Source organism: Haliotis asinina, chromosome 9 (genome assembly GCF_037392515.1).
Source record: "Haliotis asinina isolate JCU_RB_2024 chromosome 9, JCU_Hal_asi_v2, whole genome shotgun sequence".
Classification (NCBI taxonomy): domain Eukaryota; kingdom Metazoa; phylum Mollusca; class Gastropoda; order Lepetellida; family Haliotidae; genus Haliotis; species Haliotis asinina.
The window spans coordinates 45,132,362-45,151,937 of NC_090288.1; the positions used below are offsets into that span (position 1 = coordinate 45,132,362).

At 37.0% G+C, this 19,576-nt stretch overlaps 2 protein-coding genes across 6 annotated transcripts in view; one reads left to right on the plus strand and one right to left on the minus strand.

Moving 5' to 3' along the window:
* LOC137296694 (F-actin-capping protein subunit alpha-like) lies at positions 1 to 14,705 on the minus strand. 2 transcript variants are annotated; one of them, XM_067828515.1, is made up of 10 exons: positions 14,642 to 14,705; positions 7,522 to 7,585; positions 6,699 to 6,750; positions 6,125 to 6,188; positions 5,492 to 5,562; positions 4,781 to 4,996; positions 3,352 to 3,436; positions 2,281 to 2,352; positions 1,819 to 1,881; positions 1 to 1,507 (listed from the first exon to the last, which is right to left on the minus strand). In XM_067828515.1, the coding sequence occupies exons 1-10, from the start codon at positions 14,681 to 14,683 to the stop codon at positions 1,361 to 1,363; spliced, it is 876 nt and encodes a 291-aa protein (XP_067684616.1). In that variant the 5' UTR covers positions 14,684 to 14,705; the 3' UTR covers positions 1 to 1,360. The 2 variants fall into 2 exon arrangements, with proteins under 2 accessions (XP_067684616.1, XP_067684617.1); XM_067828516.1 differs by lacking the exon at positions 14,642 to 14,705 and adding an exon at positions 10,206 to 10,414.
* The window catches only part of LOC137296695 (nicolin-1-like), a 27,303-nt gene continuing 18,172 nt past the window's right edge, over positions 10,446 to 19,576 (plus strand). Inside the window, exons 1-2 of one of the 4 annotated variants that reach the window (XM_067828519.1) lie at positions 10,446 to 10,543; positions 15,049 to 15,095. In XM_067828519.1, coding sequence (XP_067684620.1) covers positions 10,534 to 10,543; positions 15,049 to 15,095 — 57 coding nt within the window. In that variant the 5' untranslated portion in view covers positions 10,446 to 10,533. Of the gene's footprint in view, positions 10,544 to 14,858; positions 15,096 to 16,658; positions 16,671 to 19,576 lie in introns of those variants that run through there. The other 3 variants (XM_067828520.1, XM_067828518.1, XM_067828517.1) reach the window with 3 other exon arrangements.

Consider the following 19,576-nt stretch of genomic DNA (forward strand, 5'->3'; position numbering starts at 1 on the left):
TTTGATGTCATTATAATTAATTTTTTAATCATTTAAAAAATGCATTCCCAATGTGAATATTGGGCTAGTTACATGAATTTAGTCTTTAACCCATTTAACCCATAGTCCTTTCATAGAGAACTTGAGACAAAATAATTTACAATTTATATCATACTTTGATCGATGATAAACAAAAACAAAGGAGGGATACAACAAAATCAACACAAGGAAGTCTGTACAGTTACCATGGTTACGCGAAAACATCAGGCAGAGTGGCAGAATACTCAAGCTGACTTATTTTGAACATCTGGCAATAATAATGCACTAGAACTATACTGAGAAAGGGCAACTAATTGTCATGGACTTTGACTGAAAGAAGTCAATGGTTTACTTTCTCTGCTATGGATGTCTTTGGGCTACTGAAAGAAATCAAACATGAGCCTAAAATGACTTATCAGTTTAGAATTTAGGAGAGTCATTTTCAAATATCTCATCTACAGCAAAGAAATTATCCTACATATTCAAGAACTAACCAGCACTTGTGTCTGACAGAAACATGAAATCTTCAAATGTTTAGCAATCAACTGAAAGAAGCCAGCAAGTTCAAAATGAGTGAACCTAAGTTTACAACCATCATTTGAAAAAAGGAGCAGGGAAAAACAACTAAACCATTTGACAAGCATGAAAATTATAAACTTTATCCTTTCATTAGAATCACAAGGTAGAGAAGTCATTAATTATAAATACCTCGGATAAATTACCTGTGATTACATAGTATCTACATGTGCATGATTGGGAAAGATATAAAAGAGTATTTCCATCAAATTTCAATGCGCAGTGCAGCAAATCGGTACAAACACATGTCATAGACAGGTTGGCCAGCCTACTTAGTCAATGCTATCTTTGTGTGCCTTCTGGGGGCCGCTGAACTACTCACTCAGCATATCAGTAATAAAAGACAGTCCATGGACTAAAGAAATTCATGATGAATTCTGTATTTTTGCAAAACAATTCCTTTAGAAGCTTTCAAATGAACATTGAGAAATCTTTCCCAAATAATCTGGGTGAATCTCTGCATGGAAATAGCTTGTTTTTTTTTAACATTTGGGGAAAAAATATAATTCAGTAAAAGTCCCCTTAACTGGCAATACTAAAACAGAAGAGAAATCTCGATACTGGCTAAGAGATACAAAACTGAACATGGATTGTACTTAGCATACAAAATTAGACTGATTACAAAAGTATTAGCGATGAAACATAATATTGATGAGGCGAGGTCGACCCCCAGGGAGCAGGTCCGAGGGTGATGCGGCAATGTCCATGACGACAGCATGGGCAGCAGGAACGGCAATGAGTACAGCGACAACGAGGACAGAGTCACTCACGCATTCTTGAGCTCACCACCTATCTTGTAGCCAGATATTATGATCTTGTTCCAGTCAATCTTGGTCCTGGTCACAGGCAGCTGACGACGTAGCGCCTTGAAGGTTGTATCAGACATGGTCTGGTAATTCTCAGACAACGCTCTCTGTGGAAACAAATAGTCCATAGGTTTGAATATCAACTCTGTCAAAAACAACTTGCCCAAACTTCTGTAAGTAGGTTTAAAGATTGTGAATATTGTGCTCTGGTTATTGTCTAAGTTTAGACTCGGCAGTATTCGGTTATGCAATACTTGAATCTGGACCAGTAAGCAAGTGATCAATACTCTGAGGAACAAGCACCATCTCTGGGTATCATGAAATAGAATCAACAAGTCTTATCAACCAATAATACTGCTGACCCACTCTCTTTGAGAATCACCAAAATAATTATCAGTGCCGATTCATTTTAACTCACCTGGTACTCATTTTCAGCATCGGAAACTAGGCTTACAAAATTCTTAGCTGTTTGCTCTGCATTCTGTAGGGTAAAAGCAGTAAAGATCATGAATTTTGGATACATGCGAACAATAAAATGCAATCAAGAAGTTTGAAATATAGGAAAACCAAGTTCTGTGGATAGTCAGCTCCTTTACTGCAGTGGGTGTGATGTTTCGGTGCAGGTACCAACATTGTTATCGAGTTAGTGACAATAGTGTTAGTACTTGCACCAGACTTCGCACCCAATGCAATTAAGACGTTGACTATCCTGCTCTCTATCCACAGAACTTGGTTTCCTTCATCTATACATATTCTAAATTGCCTTTCACAGACGTTTGAAAGAGTTCTCTGTGAAGGTATCTTTGAAACAAAACAACCTGTCAATCAAGTCACAAAACATAACTGAAGACATTAACTGTAAAAAATTCAGTCAACTCACTGATATATTTAACTTTTCACTACATTCTTTGGAGCTGACTAACTGCACATTTCCATCTTCATAATAATGAACCTGAAAACATAATGAGAGTCATTCACACTACCACTTGTTATGAAAGTATCACTATATTAAAACTAAATATATATAGTATACCAACCATTGAAAAAAAAGGGATTATTCCATTTTGCGAGCATACCAATAGCCAATGACAATGCACATGAGAAAACGTAATATACATGCATACAGATGAGACATTTCCACAGAAATGGAATAAATTGTCACATTTTCCCTTAATTTCTTTTCGTCATCTGTTTCCCCTTTGACTTTATCATTTGCATTTTATCAATCTTGTAAATCCAATATCCCCTAATTTTTCAATGGTACATATACTGTGTAATGATATTTGAACTCAGTGCACAAGTGAGATAACTATTGATAACTCAACGATTAGTATACATTTCTAACTGCATTCTCTTGCCCCATTTCACACAGTGGCTGTCATTTTTCTAAATAAAATGACTTGAGGACAAAGTGAAATAGGGTCAATTATAATAATTTTCTCAATAAGCATCAAAATCCACTTGCCATTGTTACTTGAAATATGATATTATATGCTTAAAGAAAAATATCATGGACTGTTCCTGTATTATAGATATTTATGAAGAACAATAAGGAATGTAAGTATCCCATAGAGAACTCTGCCAATCATCACTATGTTATAGGTCTCAATACAAAAGTTAACACTGTGTATCTTATTGCTGTTTGCTCTCAGCAATATTCCATGTGATGGAGGTCTGTACATTAGTGTGCAATGTCAGTGTGGCAGACCCCCAAATCCAGTAACTCAGCTCCCTTACTTACAAAGATGGTCACCTCTTGTGGCAAACAGTGCGACTTTTGTTTTACACCCTGTTAGGAATATTCCTTAATCATCACAGCAAGAGACACCAAAAATGGTCCTCACACACTGTACCTATATTTGGAAATGAACCCTGGAATATCCCACCAAATGGAAGACCAATTCTAGCCTGTTTACAGGGTGTGTATGGTAGAGACTCAGCTGTTGCTTACCTGCACTTTAAGTATCCCCGAGAGCTGTGCACTGCCACCTGAAGAGGGGAATGTGACACTCCACTGTGACCGCCACCGGCCGTTCCTGAAACACAAAAATCTGATACAACTTCTTGGACAAAATGCAGTAATGGAATCAGTCAAGCATCAGTTATATATCTTATAACTGAATTCTCTTCATACTACTATCACATCCCTCCAGATACCCATTTACTGCAGGGCAGACACAGGGCTATTTCAAGCATGGAGACAGCGTGTTGTAAAACCTTGGGGAAGTACACAGACATAATATACTGGACAAATAATTTTTCGATATTGGTATTTCTAAATTCTATGACATTTTATCAGATTGTCGATGAATAAATAGATCATTACTCATAATTTCAAAATTTACATAAATCCCTAATTATTTTTGTCCAGTATAAAAATATTCAAAATTGCATCGTAGCAGCTTCTCTTTACCTTTGTATTTAATAGCACATCAGATATTTTAAACAGAATGAATCATGACATCCTGCTCGACTTGACTATTTAAAATATTATTTCTATGGATTTAATGGGAAAACCTCAAGAAAGTCTTCATGTAAATGTTCTAGTGAAGATGGCCCTGTCTGGACTCATCATTACAATCCCCAATGCTTTTTGGATTTAGGAAGCCATCAAAACCGCCAAAAATATCAATTGATTAGTGAACTAAGTCTAAAACAGCACAGCACAGCACAGCACAGCACAGCACAGCACAGCACAGCACAGCACAGCACAGACAAACTGGGTGTTAAATGAACAATGTCCATCATCCATGTGACACCCAACTGATGCTCAACCCGATTCCCAATCCATTTTTCATTTCCACCACCAGAACAGGGGAACAATTCTTGCACAGCTTCCAGCGGCCTACAGCACCATCAGATGGTTACAGCCACATAACTAAACCATTCAAATACTGATTGGGATATCTGTCAGCCCATGACTTACTGCTACATGTAGTCACACAGATCTCATTCAAAACATATTTTGTTTGTTTCTTGTCTAATTAGACACTCAGTGCTCCAGCAATATGATGGCAGTCTGCCAATGATTGTGTTTGGAGTGAGTGAGTTAAAATTATAACTCGCACTGGCAATATTACAGTCATATAACGATGATAGTGTTTGGAAGAGACAATACAGTGATTCTTATAGTGAGCATTGATCTAATCAGGAAACAATGCACCAATCTAGTCAGACAACAAGTATAGTCCTCTCAACATAAATCCTAATGTAGAAGTTCACAGGGGTCTAACATCTTGATAGAACTGCATACATTAGTTGTTAATTGCAAATTAATAACATAAATCTGTATGTCCATATTATGGTGTCCTGTTACAGCTTGAAACACTTCGCACAAATGAAACACATGCTGACAAATGTTGAGCAATATGCATACATACCACCAGTTTCTGGGCTGGAAGTGATGGCTCTCTATACAGGCAGTGATGGTGACGTCACCTCCGGAGCTGCTACCGTAGACGCTGGACACACCATACTTATAGTGGTTTTCTACGTATGTTGCGATTGCTGCTTCTACGGCTGCCCGCCAGCTCTCAGCTTTCTGATCCACATTAGCTGGCTGGAAGTCCGAGCCCTCCTTCCTTAGGTGGTCATATCTGCAAGCAGAGGAATACTGTATCTCAAAATACTGTTTGTTGTTTGGTGAAATCTTTATGGTGTCTACTGTTGGGAATCAACCTCTAAAATCATAACTGATTATCGATAAGTGACGGTGTGGATTTTTAAACACAAGACCAGATGATGAGATGACTGCTATGCGATGGCTTGTAATAAAGATATGTCATACGACACAACACCATCACACGTTCTTCTTTAGAAAAGGATTAGATACACTTTGACAAAAGGATATTGAAAATCATAGAGTATTTGACAACAAATATGAATTTAGATCACTATTTTTATAGCTAAACGATATGTACGTCAATTGTTTGTGTGTGCAAAAATAGAGAAGCGTTGAACTCAAGATCTTTGTGTTGACTTTGATGTAGAAATCAGAATAGAACAGCTATACATCTAAGAGTATATGCGACGAAAATCAATGCACTATTGCACTTCACAACTATTGATACCACAGAAACACAATGGATTACCTGAAAGACTGCTTTGTTCTGGGATCAAGGAAGCGGTTTTCACCTTGGTCGCTGTGCTCTGTGATCAGGGCCTGTACACAATAAGCATGTAGTGTTATAATTCAGAACACAGGTAACAAATGAACCAATAACAGCTGATATTTCGTTGAAACCTAGCAATAAGAGTCATGTCTGACATGAATACAGAGCCTCTGTAGACAGTGGACAAATGTAACTGATGTTATGTTTGAGGTTACACTCTCTCAGTAAAATACCGATTTCAGTTCTTCTTTTAGGTTGTATCTGGGATTTGACTGAGTAAGTGAGCTTGGTTTTACTTCGCTTAGAGAAACATTCATGCAATAACAATGCAGAGGGCACCATAAATGAGCTTCACACATGGTACCAATGAGAGGATTCAAACCCAGTCTTTGGCATGATGAGCCAATGCTTCAACCACTAAGCTTCGATTTAAATCAACACTCTTGGAGTGAGCCAAGTAATCACTGGCCAGTCACCCATCTTACCAACTCAGCCACTACAGCCTCCACAAAGATGAATCTGACAGTCTAGATCAAATGTTCTGAGTACCCCTGCTCACAAGCATAAATCAGCACAGATCCCAACACTGTGTGAGGGGGACTCAGGACTCACCTGATACGATGATCCATCCACTTTACATGGTGTGAACTGGTCCTTGTTGTACTGGGCAAAAGCACTGAGGACAAAACACAGTAAGGGATCAACAGCAGCATGTCTTTACCAGTCACCGACACGGGTGGAAATAACTTAAAAATTGCTAGTGCACTCTAGGACAGCGACACAAGGGTGGAAATAACTTAAAAATTGTTAGTGCACTCCAGGACAGCAGCACATGTAAAATCACTTGCCCTGATAATTTTTCCACTGTACCAGTAAAATATATTGAAACAACATCATTCTGACAATTACTCTATTGACATAGTGTAGTAATACATAGTATGAGTTTAAAAAACAACTATAAACCACCTATTAAACCCAATGAGTCTGAATTATTTTCTGTCCAAAACATAAGCGAACCAGCAGATAAATGAATGAAAATGTTGATATTTTCTTGTTGGTAATATAAATAATAAACAACATAATTGGCTGTTTAGGGGAGTGGTAATATTATCTATGGGACAAATTCATGCAATGTGGGAAATAAAACACTCCACTTAAAGGATGCCAAAGTCATCCCATACCATACCCGGAAGCTTTGTCTTTCAGCAGGTTGTCTTCATTCACAAGAATACGCACATCTAAACACAAACATATCATCAGTTTAATATGGAATGAGTCACTATAAACACAGTATTTATAACATCAGCTTAATCAAAAGCATCCTTTATAAAAGGAAGGGTGGAGGTGATGTGGGTCTCAGATATTAAACAAAAATACTTTTGTTCAGGATATACTGGTGCTTAACAATCCATGATCTCAGGATCCTGCTACAATTAAGGGATGAAACTCTCAAAATATATTGGAAAATACAAAAGACATGTTTGTACAGAATTTATTAAATGAACTATAATCATTAATAATTGTGCACTAAATAAAGTGATTAGGGACGGTTCCTAATATATAGCTTGTGGTGGTTGTGATGAATTTAATGGAGACGCATATACAGTGTGAATACCCCCCACTAAAATTCAGTAAGTGAATTCCACATCCCACTGCATCAATGACCATCCCCTAGTACATGTGTACAAAATTGATGACACCCACAACAATAGTAAGGACTTAATTTTTTAAGTTTGCAGGTCAAATTATGTCCCTGTTCATTCCTACATACTGTAACATGTGTAAGAAACAAAAATCAGCACTAGATCAATCAATAATGAAGACTCGTACCTTATGTAAACAATGATGTGGAGGTCTGCAAAAACCGTTACGTTTCAAGCACAACTATAAAACATATCCCAGTATATTTTCATGTGAATTTCATCATCATCATCATCATCATCATCATCATCATCATCATCATCATCTCTGCAACCAGTGAGTAATAGTTAAGTGTGAACTGTCCTTACCATTGAAGACTTCATTGAACTCCCCAGGCGGAGCATGCATGATGAAGTTGGAAGCAATGCGGACCTGAAACAAACAAACCACATGCATCATGGAAGTAGTGATATGCCATGCTAGGCTCCAGGTCTTAGTCCTCGGTATCACTAAAGTGAGTGAATATGGTTTTACTTCGCTTTTAGCAATATCACCATTGGGGACACCAGAAATGGGCTTCACCTTGTGGGGAATCGAACCTGGGTCTTTGAAGTGACAAGCATATCCTTTAACAACTTGGCTAACCCACCACCATGTATCAATATAGAAAGATCTGAGTACATCCTATTGTGGGTCAGGTCTCATTAACACTTAAGACTAACTGACATGATCAGAGTGCTATTTATCAGACTGGGAGCGTAACACTCCTGAAGTGTTTTCAAATCATGCAGCATGTCTCAATACTGAACAAAAAGTTACAAGATTTATGACTGATTCTGTTATAACAGTAATCTATGTATCTGGAGTATTCTTTTTTTAAAAAGAATACAGATCTGAAACAGAGGCGACTTGCTCCTAGTGATGTTAGAGCTAAACAATCCCAGCTCCTTTTGATAACTTACTTTTGAATAAAGTATTTATACAAAATATCTATCAAAGCCTTGAGTGGAAAGTCATTCAGTTTGAAAATAATTTGGTAAATATTTCAAAAGGTTCTTTCTTATTGGCTAATGCTAACTTCTTATGAATCATTTTACAGGAGTATAAGAATTTAGTTCCAAAATGAACTGTCATATGACCTCATAAGGTGTTTGAGTGGAGGTAGTGAGCACAAAGATAAAAAATTTCATTGAGATTGCATATGAAAAAAAAAAATAACACACACAAGTGTTCCCTGAAATAAAATACTGCTTGATTTGTGTGCTTGGATACAGTGAAAATTAAAATGACCCCCCATGATATAATATAATACCATGCTTCATTTAATGGAATATGCAAATTGCAATAAACAAACAAACCCAGCAAACATTTTATCTGTGGCACTCTCCATCACACAGCTCAACATAGACACAACCATTTTGAATGCCACTGCATGTGACAGGATATCCTGTTTGGTATGATTACATTGTTTGTGGATTAGTTCGTAAGTCCATGACAAATGAAGCTGAACTATTCATCACTGGGTTCAGGTTTACACGTTTACATAATGTTTACTGATGTATTAAACAATAAAAGACATAAATGTTGTGATGTTTTAAGTCTGGATCATGAAAAGATGTGGATACTTTTTTTCACAAAAGGTACATCTAATTTATGGTTTGGTGCCCTATGGTGCTCTATGAACATGATTAAAAAAATTGCATTCCAAAAGATATGCCCACTTCAAATTGGTGCAGTTAGGAATCAGAGCTCTCTAAGATAGAAAAAAAATAAGAATTTAGGGACCCCTATAAATTAGGGATCCCTATAAACTGTCGCACTCAAGGAACAAATCTTTTCAATGCCACTATACATTGCAATCATTATACAAACTGAAACCTGTTTGCAGTACTCAGTGTTGTGAATAAAATAAACAGTGCACGGAATTTATCAGGCTGCCTACTCCACTTTTGGAATACTTTCTTGAGATCTGAGAACTTTTGTAAATAAACTGTTCCATTTATCTAATCATTATTACTTATCCTAGCCCTGCTAGTAAGTAAGACTATCTATATCTTTGTTACATTTAAATAAAAAAAATCTGAATGATTTTGGCTTTGACGGAAGAGCGTAATTGACATGTAATTTTCGGGATGATTCCGATAAATTCGGAAGGGTAGGCATCTCTTTTGCTATCCCTGGTGAACCATGTCAATCTGGAAAAGTCAACAAATACAGACATTACTTCAAGATGATGTCACTTGGAGTGAGTGAGTAAATTTAGTTTTACGCTGCCTTTAGCAATATTCCCGCAATATCATGCTTGGAACACAAGAAATTGATTTCTGATATTGTACCCATGTGAGAAATTGAATCCCTTGGAACAAGTGATACCACAGAAGTCAAATAGGTTTCACAATACATACATCACAAATAATACAAATATACAAAATCACTGGGAAAAAAACATCCCCTTCTGATGCTGGCATTTGCAGTTTCCTTCTTTCCATAAATGGAAGCAACAAACAATATTTTAATCATCACAAAAAATCTCTGTTAAAAGCAGTGACAGATGATATCATTAGCATTAGTTAATGCATGAGTAATGATACAAATGTTTGATAAGAAGGGCAAGCGCAAGGGAAAAAAAAGAACAACAACAATTTTGTCATTTCTACCATGAGCTTCAATACATGTGTCCTGAAAATGACATCACACTTTATACAAAGAAACAAAACCCAAACACCTGGCATTTAGCCAAGTTTTCAAACAATGCCATAAAGTCACCTTCACCTTGCCCACAATACAGACCTGGGTAAATATGACATCATGAAGATATTTACTACATGCTAACTTCCAACAACCATTCACAGCTAGGAATGAAGTACAACATTCCTCTTGCTTTCATCAAATACAGTATTATACTTCATGTGCAATTTTCAACATGATTACTGTGTTCACAGGTTCAAGCTCACTATATCTTGGTTAATTTGATATGCAAAACATTCCTGAAGTAACATGTTGATTTAACTCAATCAAGAAATTACGACATAGGTTTAAAGGTAAATCTTACTTTCTCGAGTTTCTCAGCCTTACTCATGCTTGGTAGTAGTCCTCGTGGAGATCTAGCTAGACAAGCCGTAGAAAAGTAAATATTCTACTTCCTGCTAAACTTATCAAAACTGAATCTATGTGAAGCTATATCGTGATTAAGGGCCCGGCTTTGCTGATACCCTGCCCTGACTGTGAAGCATATCTATAGATATTTAGCTGCTACTTCCTGGTTGTATCCTAGATCAACGTGACCATGTTCATGCAGTAATCTACCATAGAGGAAGTAGTTAAGGAGACCTAGTTCATCAAGAAACACTGGTTTACTCATTCTCAACGGATACATCAACATGCCCTCAGGTAAAATAGTTATGTCTTATATTTGATTTCACTACTGGCCATGGCCTGTTTCATTGACATTAATGGTTGTTAATGATCATGTTTAACACAATTACACCTAGGCCAAGTTTGGTCACTGTGTACACTAGACTGATGATCTTATTACATGTCTAACTTTTATTGACTGACATTAAATTATTATTAATCCGGAGTAATACATATTGATACGGCTGAACATGCTAAATGATAACCTCTCGTGATGATGAATCCTAAACATGTCGAAAGTTCATGTATTTATTTTGTTTGTTTCAATAATCAAATCTGGACCAGGAAAAACTAGCAGAGTGGAAACTCTAAGTTTTACACATTGATGTGTGTATAGATACGAGTAAACCATGAAAATCTCCATAATCAATCTCATGCTAACTACCACTCAAACTGAATTTTCAGCTTTCTCATTGTCTTTCTTAACCTATCTAATCTTCATAAATGTAACCTTTGTGTAGCAGCAGGCGTAGCACAGTGATTACAGCGCTAGCATGTCAAGCTAAAGGCCCGAGTTTGATTCCGCAAATGGGTGTAATGTGTGAAGTCCATTCCAGGTGTCCCCTGCTGTGATATTGTTACAAGGAGCATAAAACCCGACTCAATCACTTCTGTGGCAGTAAATAAATAATTTTGCATCACTATTAATAAATGCCATCAATTTGCATCATTGACATAAAAATTTACCAAATCAAAGATATTGTAGAATGAGTTGTAACCCTGTATTACGGGATGACTGATGCAAACCCAGTAAGTTGTAGGTATTGATAAATTTGTATGTGCTCTGGAATCTCTATAGCATACACAGGCTTCATCAGAGTAAAAAAGACATCAAAGAACAAAGCAAAAGTGCAAGGTTTCAAATTGAGGTATGAATGAAAGCATGAGGAACCTCAATTAGTAATATCAAGGATCTTTTTAGCCAGCATAAGGGTACTGGAAAGTTATGATTAGTTGGTTTGTTGTTTAACTTTAAGTTTAATGCAGCGCACAGCAGTATTCTAGCTAAATGACAGCAGTCTGTAAATAATCGAGTCTGGACTAGACAATACAGTGATCAACAGCAGAAGCATCAATTAGCGCCACTGGGAACAAATGTGTCAACCAAGTCAGCGAGCCAGAACACCCAATCCTGTTAGTTACCTCTTATGAGAAGCGTAGTCGCCTTTTATGGCAAGCATGGCTTGCTGAAGTCTCCTCTCTGAAATACCACCTCTTGATGTGTTGCAGTTGCAATTTCCTTGTGTCAACAATTTTATGCCAATGTAACAGCAGATGACAAAGGACTGTCATCATCAAAGCAAAGGAAGTTGTGGACTCTTGAAATTTTCTGTATGCCATACACAAAGCATAATCACATATCGTACATACTAAGTGGCACTTAACGATTTTTGTTTCGTATGCCTCTGTAGCTTTTCCAAGAATGTTGTGTGCTTAAATATAGTTTTGGTGTAATGTGGGTGTGGCGTGTGGCGTGTGGCGTGGTGACAGTGTGGTGAGGGTGTGGTGTGGCATGGTGGACATGTGGTGTGGTGTGGTGTGTGGCACCACTCGGTCACTCTGAGATGACCAATCCTTGTTTTACCTCCTAGTGCCAGACAGGGTAACAAGTATCTTTTTCATTGTCCATCATGCGGACAAGGACCAAATGACAAACCTTCAGCTCTCTAAGCAGACACTCTATCCACTAGACTACAAAGAAGGTCTAGACCTGCTCTAACAAAGATGGACCACAAATCTGAACTTGTTATAACTGAAATTTGTTACACCTATTTAAACTGTCAGACACTTTAGATAGAGTCTCATGGCCATGCCAGATGACAATGGATATGATGAATAACCAACTTATGCTCTTTAAAATGATTTTTCATATCATAAACAGTTTCACAGAGGTTCAACACTTGTTGCTTGTGAGGTGTGTCTGTCAGTGCAACTTACCAATACTGAATTACCTCTCTAAAGTTGTCACACTGAAGACAGAATGCATCATGATATCAACATGACTCTTAATATGACTCTTTATGAACAGAGTGAGAAAGATATCAACTTTACTATCTCCATAAAGGTTCACATTAATCCATGTCTGAAAGTCTTTTTGATCGGTGAATGCTTTTTAACTGCCATTTTCATTACACACAAAAGAACTAAACCTATTTAATACAGGATATTTCCATCATTTACAGTGCTGTTTTGAAATATTGCAGGAAAATATGACCAGTACTGGATGCATCCTAACATTGTAATTTTAGAGGCAACTGCAATATCTTACCTCTGCTGGTGCAGCAGATTTGGTGCCTACTGATGTAATCATGGTAATGGGCCATTTTCAGGATTAGTAGGCATTTTCTGAATTTAGAATGGGCCACTGCCCTTGTATCAATAGTAAACTTCAAAATTTTAATGGGCCATTTCACATTCTAATGTCCAAAATAGCCCATGGCCCCTGCCTTTCCCAATCCCTGCATACAGGTAAATTCTTTGCTCATGCAAATGATTCCATGCTATATGTATAGGATTTTATTTGTGTGTTGTTTCATCAATGCAATTCGGAGCAACATTCCACCTATATGGCAGCAGTCTCTATATTTATAATTGAGTCTGGACTAGACAATTCGGTGATCAAACATCTCGTTAACTGTACACGGAAGTGTTTTAATGCAGATTCTTATCTCATTGTAAACTGAAGGGATGTTATCCATAAAGTCGCATGCTAATTTTTTGTTTACCAACTTCCAGAATGCTGATCAAACATATATGCAGAGTGGTCTTTTGCTCATATATTTATAAAAATTTGAAGCGCATCTTATTACCAGTATATCATTACCAGTATATTGGTATATAGAAACTGAATGCATGAACATGTATACGCTTAGACATAAAGAGTAATACAATTAATAGTAATTTTAGAAAAGAGTAATTCCAACTGATAATTGGAAAATACAGCATATTGTGCATTTTTTTCAAATTCATACAGATCTTCTTTTATTGAAAACATTTTAAAAAATGGCAACAGTTGACAATAAGCTGAATTTATTAAATCCACACCCATTTCCTGAGATTGACACTATATGCAACCAGGCTTCTGGCATAGAATGTGGTCTTGATGCATCTGTTCTGACATCCGCTTTTACTCCTTGTACACTTCACTGACTGTATATGTAGAGTTATATGCATGTCACTGTGAGTTCATAACATTGGTTTTTGGGAGGGGGTACAGGAGAACTCTTACCATCCGCTATATCATTCTTTGCTGACAATGTCCAGGGAACGTTTATATAAACCAGGTTCATAGCCAATTATCATGTGTGTTTGGTGTATATATTTCCCATGTAGTTCCAAAGCAAACATGGTAAACTCACTGGTTTCTCTGTAAAGTGATGATGCATGGTAGAATTATTGTTACTATTGACCAATTACCATTGCTGAACATGTTATAAAGTTAACTTTCAAAGAATGAACAGACAAGAAAGAGAATAGATTGCTGCATGGAAAACATAGTGATGTTTTGAAAACACAAACAGCTGAACTAAAAAGCATCCAGTGGCATGCCTGCTGTTAAATTTATAGCTATGTCTAGTAGTAGTAGTAGTAGTCTAGTTTTTAAAAAAAAACAGAGAAAAAACTACTGGAGGTGTTCGTATTGTTAAATCATAATGAGCAGGAAAGAGCGTAGGCGATAGTAGGGTGACTGTGTACTTCCGATTATTACTTCAGCCAGTTTGGTTTGATGATGTCATTGACACCGAATACAACATTAAGCGCTGACTTTAATTATCTTCTCATAAATAGACATAGGGTCATCATTTTAAATTTTGGGATTAAAGAAACGGCAACCTGCTTAAAGGTCCTAGCCCTGTGTCCGGAAAACAATATTTAATGAACACGCCCATGCTAAAGTAAGCCGGTCGAGGCGGAAGTGCAGACCAGAGGGGTCGACCCCCTGTCATATGCGGGTCTCTACATGTTTGAACAGTGCCATGGATTACAAAATCCGTTATTTAAACTCATTTAAGTCGTTTCGATGAATCTAATCGCGCAATTAAACGTAAGTCAAATTAAATAATTCGTTCTTACACGTTCTTGGTCAGAGATCGGCTCATCATAGTCGTCCGCCATTTTGGATAAAAATCGTACACACCCTGTCGCGAAATTTCGAGAAAATATAAATAACTAAAACAAACTTACCAAAATGTAAAATATCATTTTAAGCGCGGAAATAACCTGATATATCCATCAAATATGAGTTAAGTTTTAAAAAGAGACTTTTCACACAGGTGCGTGAAATTCTGTTAAAAGGGAGGCAACTCTGTTGAACAAAGCTTCCTTGACAACACAGGAGAGAGGAATTTATCGTCTTACTCATTCAAAAACAAGTAAAATTTAAAATAATTGCAGCAAGATGACGGAGAAACCATTGCACAGTAATGTTAAGAACCCAGTGTTGTTGTTTGTTGGTGATCCAAAGGCTGAATTTCATTCAGGTTGCAAAGTATTCGACGTGACGTTCCCAAATGTTATTCATCCAGAGGTAAGTATTCAGTTTTTGATAATATTCTGATATATTTGTACAGGAAATGCGAACTAGTAAAATCGACGACATGGCCACAATAAAAGCATGGCTCTATCAGCTCTATTGTTAATGTATTGATGACACTAAGACAACAGCATAAAATGGTCCAACTGAACATATGTTTTCGGATGTCATACGTCTTCGGCACTGCTGACTCGAGAGGTAATTGAAAATTCTTGAACGGTGGCTTCTATTTTGCATAAACTTGTCTTTTATGTCTTAGTGACATTGTTTACTTTTGTAATGGAGTCAAAGAGTATTAAAACCTGTGACACTATTTTTAAATGTGATATTATATGTGACAATTGCATATGCAACTGCTGTCATATAATTCTGTTTAGCATTATTTGGCTAAATGTCATTATTGTATGCTAGATGCATTTCCTAACCTTCTCCAATTAATCCAGTTAGTCTCATTCCTCTCACAAAATTATAAGTCAATTCTTTACGGCATACACAACAAGTTCCTTGTAACAGAACACATGCTCATGTTTACCAACACCTAAGCTGTGCGGTCATCACATCCACTTACATTGTGTAATCGCACAGTTGGTTATGTCATCACAATATTGATATCGCATCAATCAGCCTTCCGCAACGCATGCTCGCCATAGAGTGACTATGCATGTTGTAAGAGGCGACTTGGTGGTCGGGCTCGCTGTCTTGGTTGACATGTCATTGGTCCCCAATCGTGCAGATCGATGTTCATGCGGTTGAACATTGGATTGTTTGGTCCAGTCTCGATTATGTACAGACTGCCGGCATAGGGCTGAAACGTGGCTGAGTGTGGCATAAAACTAAACTCACTCACTCACTATTTACAGGCCGCAGCCATATAGCTGGAATATTGCTTAGTCAGGCGGAAAACCAAACTCACTCACTGTTTCAGAGTAGTTACATATGAGAGTTGGACAGTAATTGTACAAATTATCTAACATTGTCTAATGCATTTAATGTTTCAAAGAATTTTGTTTCCACTTCCAAGTGAAATCTTACCATAAAAATATAATCTGTCCATATGGTTCACTGCATTTGTCTAGTTATTATACAGATCACAGGGGATTGCAATGCAGAGCAACTGGCATCATGGTATATACTGTTACCTACTAAATGAAACTGGTGTCCTTTTATGTATTGTTAAGATCCAATCAGTATCAGTATACACCTTAATGCCACTTTGTTATGTTACAAGTGCCAAATCTGTCATGCAAACATCAAACGGAACTTAAGTTAAATATCAATTGATCATCCGTTTATATGGAAGTTTAAACATTTATTTCCCTTGCTAGTTCACATCACTCAACATTTTGTACTTTCAAATTGTTTGTTGTGATTTGCACACATAACTTGTTGTTCAGTGTTTTTAAATTTTAATATTGTGGCTGTTGTGACTGTAGCAACACATGATATTGACAAATCTGTGTGCACTTGTAGCCTGATACTGACATGATCAAGGCCATGTCAACTGCCTTCTCTATGTTGCTAAATGTCAGTGTTGGTGTGTCTTTCATGCATCACTAGGATGAGGAAGTGGTATGTATTACAGTTTTCCTGCAATGAGTGAATTTTACAATGCATGCCATCCTTTACAATTATGTTAATTAATATGCAACGACAAACTATTACTGCTACATACTACAGATGGTACAGTGAAGCTGTGTAATCACATCTTGATTAGCAGCAATGATCAGGTTTGATTCTAGTACCTTTACAGCCGTTTTGTCTTCTACCTAAATATTATGATGCAAAGGATTATCCTTTGGGAGACAATATTTCCAAACCCCTTGTTAAGAAATAGGGTTTGTTTTTAGTGTGTTTAATTAACTCTGAGGCATTTTTAACAGTACTGCATTTGCTGCAGTAACATGAAGTAAAGCAAAAATCATCATTCTCTTAATTAACCTAGTAGTTCATGAAATGCATATCTCCTCAAAAGTCACCTTTACTTGTACAGGGACATTTCTCATTTGGGAATTCCAAGTGATGCTGCACAACAGCAGCTGTGGCGCTGTTTGAAGGTGTAGATATACTCCTGAGCTGTTTAATTTAGACTTTACTGAAAACCCGTATTTATTCTAGGTGACTTAGATCTTGATAGGAAATGGGCAATAACTGATAGAGAAGAATGCAAGATCAGATTTGCATGTCGGTTTTTATCCTTTTTTGTCTCTCTCTGGGGGTCGGTGGGGTAGCCAAGTGGTTAAACCATTGGCTCATCACGCCAAAGACCAATTGCGTTGATTGATGCTCATGCTGTTGATCACTGGATCGTCTGGTCCAAACATGATTAATTACAGGCTGCTTCTATATAGCTGCCATATTGACTTGGGGTTGTCCAGTCCAGTCCAGACTAAAATATCTACAGACTATTGCTCTGTGTAAATATAATGGTTATACAATAAATAAACAAGACCTATTTGTTGCATATTATATACTTTTCAATTACACAGACCATAACAGTTTTCACTACCATAAGGTGGGTTTAGTTTAAACTAATACACAACTGATATCAGTGACCAAGCTCCAACCAGATTTGTTCATTATTAAAACACTTAGAACTTAATATTTTACACATGCACTTAACAAAAGTGTTTTGTTTTGATACAGTTTGTCTGCTTAGATTTGATACACTAAGCCAGATGATTAATTCACCAAAATTTTGTTAACATATTTTCTATGTAAAATAAAATTTTTAAATTTTACCTTGGTGGTGTTCATCTTTTAGTAGTTGTAACATGAATTTATCAAAGTAATTCTACAATCTGACTTCTCTGATCCTCATTGATATTAACCAAAGAGGTATTATAGCATCCTTGATATCTCCAAGGTAAACATTCCGATGAATCATCAGTATAGGATGCATCTATGGCTCACCCTGATAAATTTATAACCTCCCTCTGCTGGCACTGCATTTTCACAGCAGCCAATCAGCTACTTAGCCAGCTTTAAAACGGAGGCTGCTTGTGTCAACAAAGATAGGGGTCACACCTGCGAAGGTTTGTATGCAGTGAACTTATATTTTGGGGAAATCATACAGACAAAGTGATTGGTCTGAAACTTAAAATAATACTTATGCAAGAATTCCTTCTACCTCTTTCAGAAAACATGTGCATGGTTTGCGTTGCCAAGATAATTTATTTAAAAAGCAAAAGCGATTTGTGATTGGTTCGCTCAAATTTCCGGCGTAGGCACCTGATTTGATTAAAAGCCAGCCAAGGGAGGTAATGAATCTATCGGTCTGAGCCATGGATGCATCCAGGATATAGTGGAGACTTATGTATATAATAATCATAATAATAATAATAAATAATAGAGGGTATTTGTAACTGCACCTGTGTCCGTGCATTTGATGCTCGCTGAAGGCGTTACAAAAAAAGGTGAATGTATGTTTAATATATATATGAAGTTACTAATAGTTAGAATTAAAAAAGGAAGAAAGATTTAAGAGAAGGAGAAGTAATGGGTTTTCAGAAGGGACTTGAAAGAGTTCAGTGATTCGGCACATCTGTCAGCTGGCAGTCAATTCTAAATCAATGTAGTGGTGTAGGTAAAGGTCCTCTGACCATAGGAGACAAGTCTGACTTTGGGGACTGTAAGCAACTGCTGATTCTGGGATCTGAGACATCTTGCAGGGGTGTACAGTGTAAGAAGTTCAGATAGGTACTCTGGAGCTTGACCGTGGAGACATTTATATACGAGACACAATACTTTGCAGTTCACATGGTACTTAACAGGGAACCAGTGTAGGAAAATGAGTGATGAAGTGATGTGATCTTTCTTGGATTTTAGACACACAATACAGGCAGCAGCATTTTGAATTGTTTGGAGCTTCTGTAATTGTACAGAGTTCAATCCAGCATGGAAGCTATATAGTCAAGTCTAGAAAGCACAAGAGATCTTGGAGATATCAAGGATTGTTATTATATAGGCACCTAAAGTTTCATTTATATATTTAAATGTACCATTTAGTGACAAGCACTTAATCTACAGTTTTATTTTGATTTATGTATTTATTTTATAAACATGCAAAAGCTTGTAAAATGTATGGATTGTACGTGATGAATCTCAGAGAGAGCTGTGTTTGAAGATTTCTATGTGAGACCTCAGACAGCATTGTTGACATACTGTAAGCCATGTAATGATTCAAATAGGATTTCTCCTGACAGTTTCTAGGACTTCAGTCCTGCCCCACAGCGGAGCACACGTGATACATGTGGTCTCACCTTGGGCAAGTGAGTTTGTTCAAAATTGCCTGACTTTTACCATCTAGCACCTCATCTAGCTTGGGTAAAATATCCAGGGTAGCAATAATCAGATTCTGATTACATCCTCCAGTGAGCAAGTCAGATGGTTACTAGGCGCTATATAAATGAATTATTATTATTATTACATGATTTAGACCAGTGAAGAACTGGTTTAGAATTGGCTTCCAGCAACCA

What these genes read in the sequence shown, in the direction of transcription:
- LOC137296694 (XM_067828515.1), bottom strand. Translation starts at nt 14,683, where the DNA reads ATGGCGGACGACTATGATGAGCCGATCTCTGACCAAGAACGT. An exon ending in TGGATGGATCATCGTATCAG is followed by an intron (nt 5,563 to 6,124) that starts GTGAGTCCTGAG and finishes TATTGTGTACAG; the next exon opens with GCCCTGATCACAGAGCACAG. An exon ending in GTGAAAAGTTAAATATATCA is followed by an intron (nt 1,882 to 2,280) that starts GTGAGTTGACTG and finishes TTTACCCTACAG; the next exon opens with AATGCAGAGCAAACAGCTAA.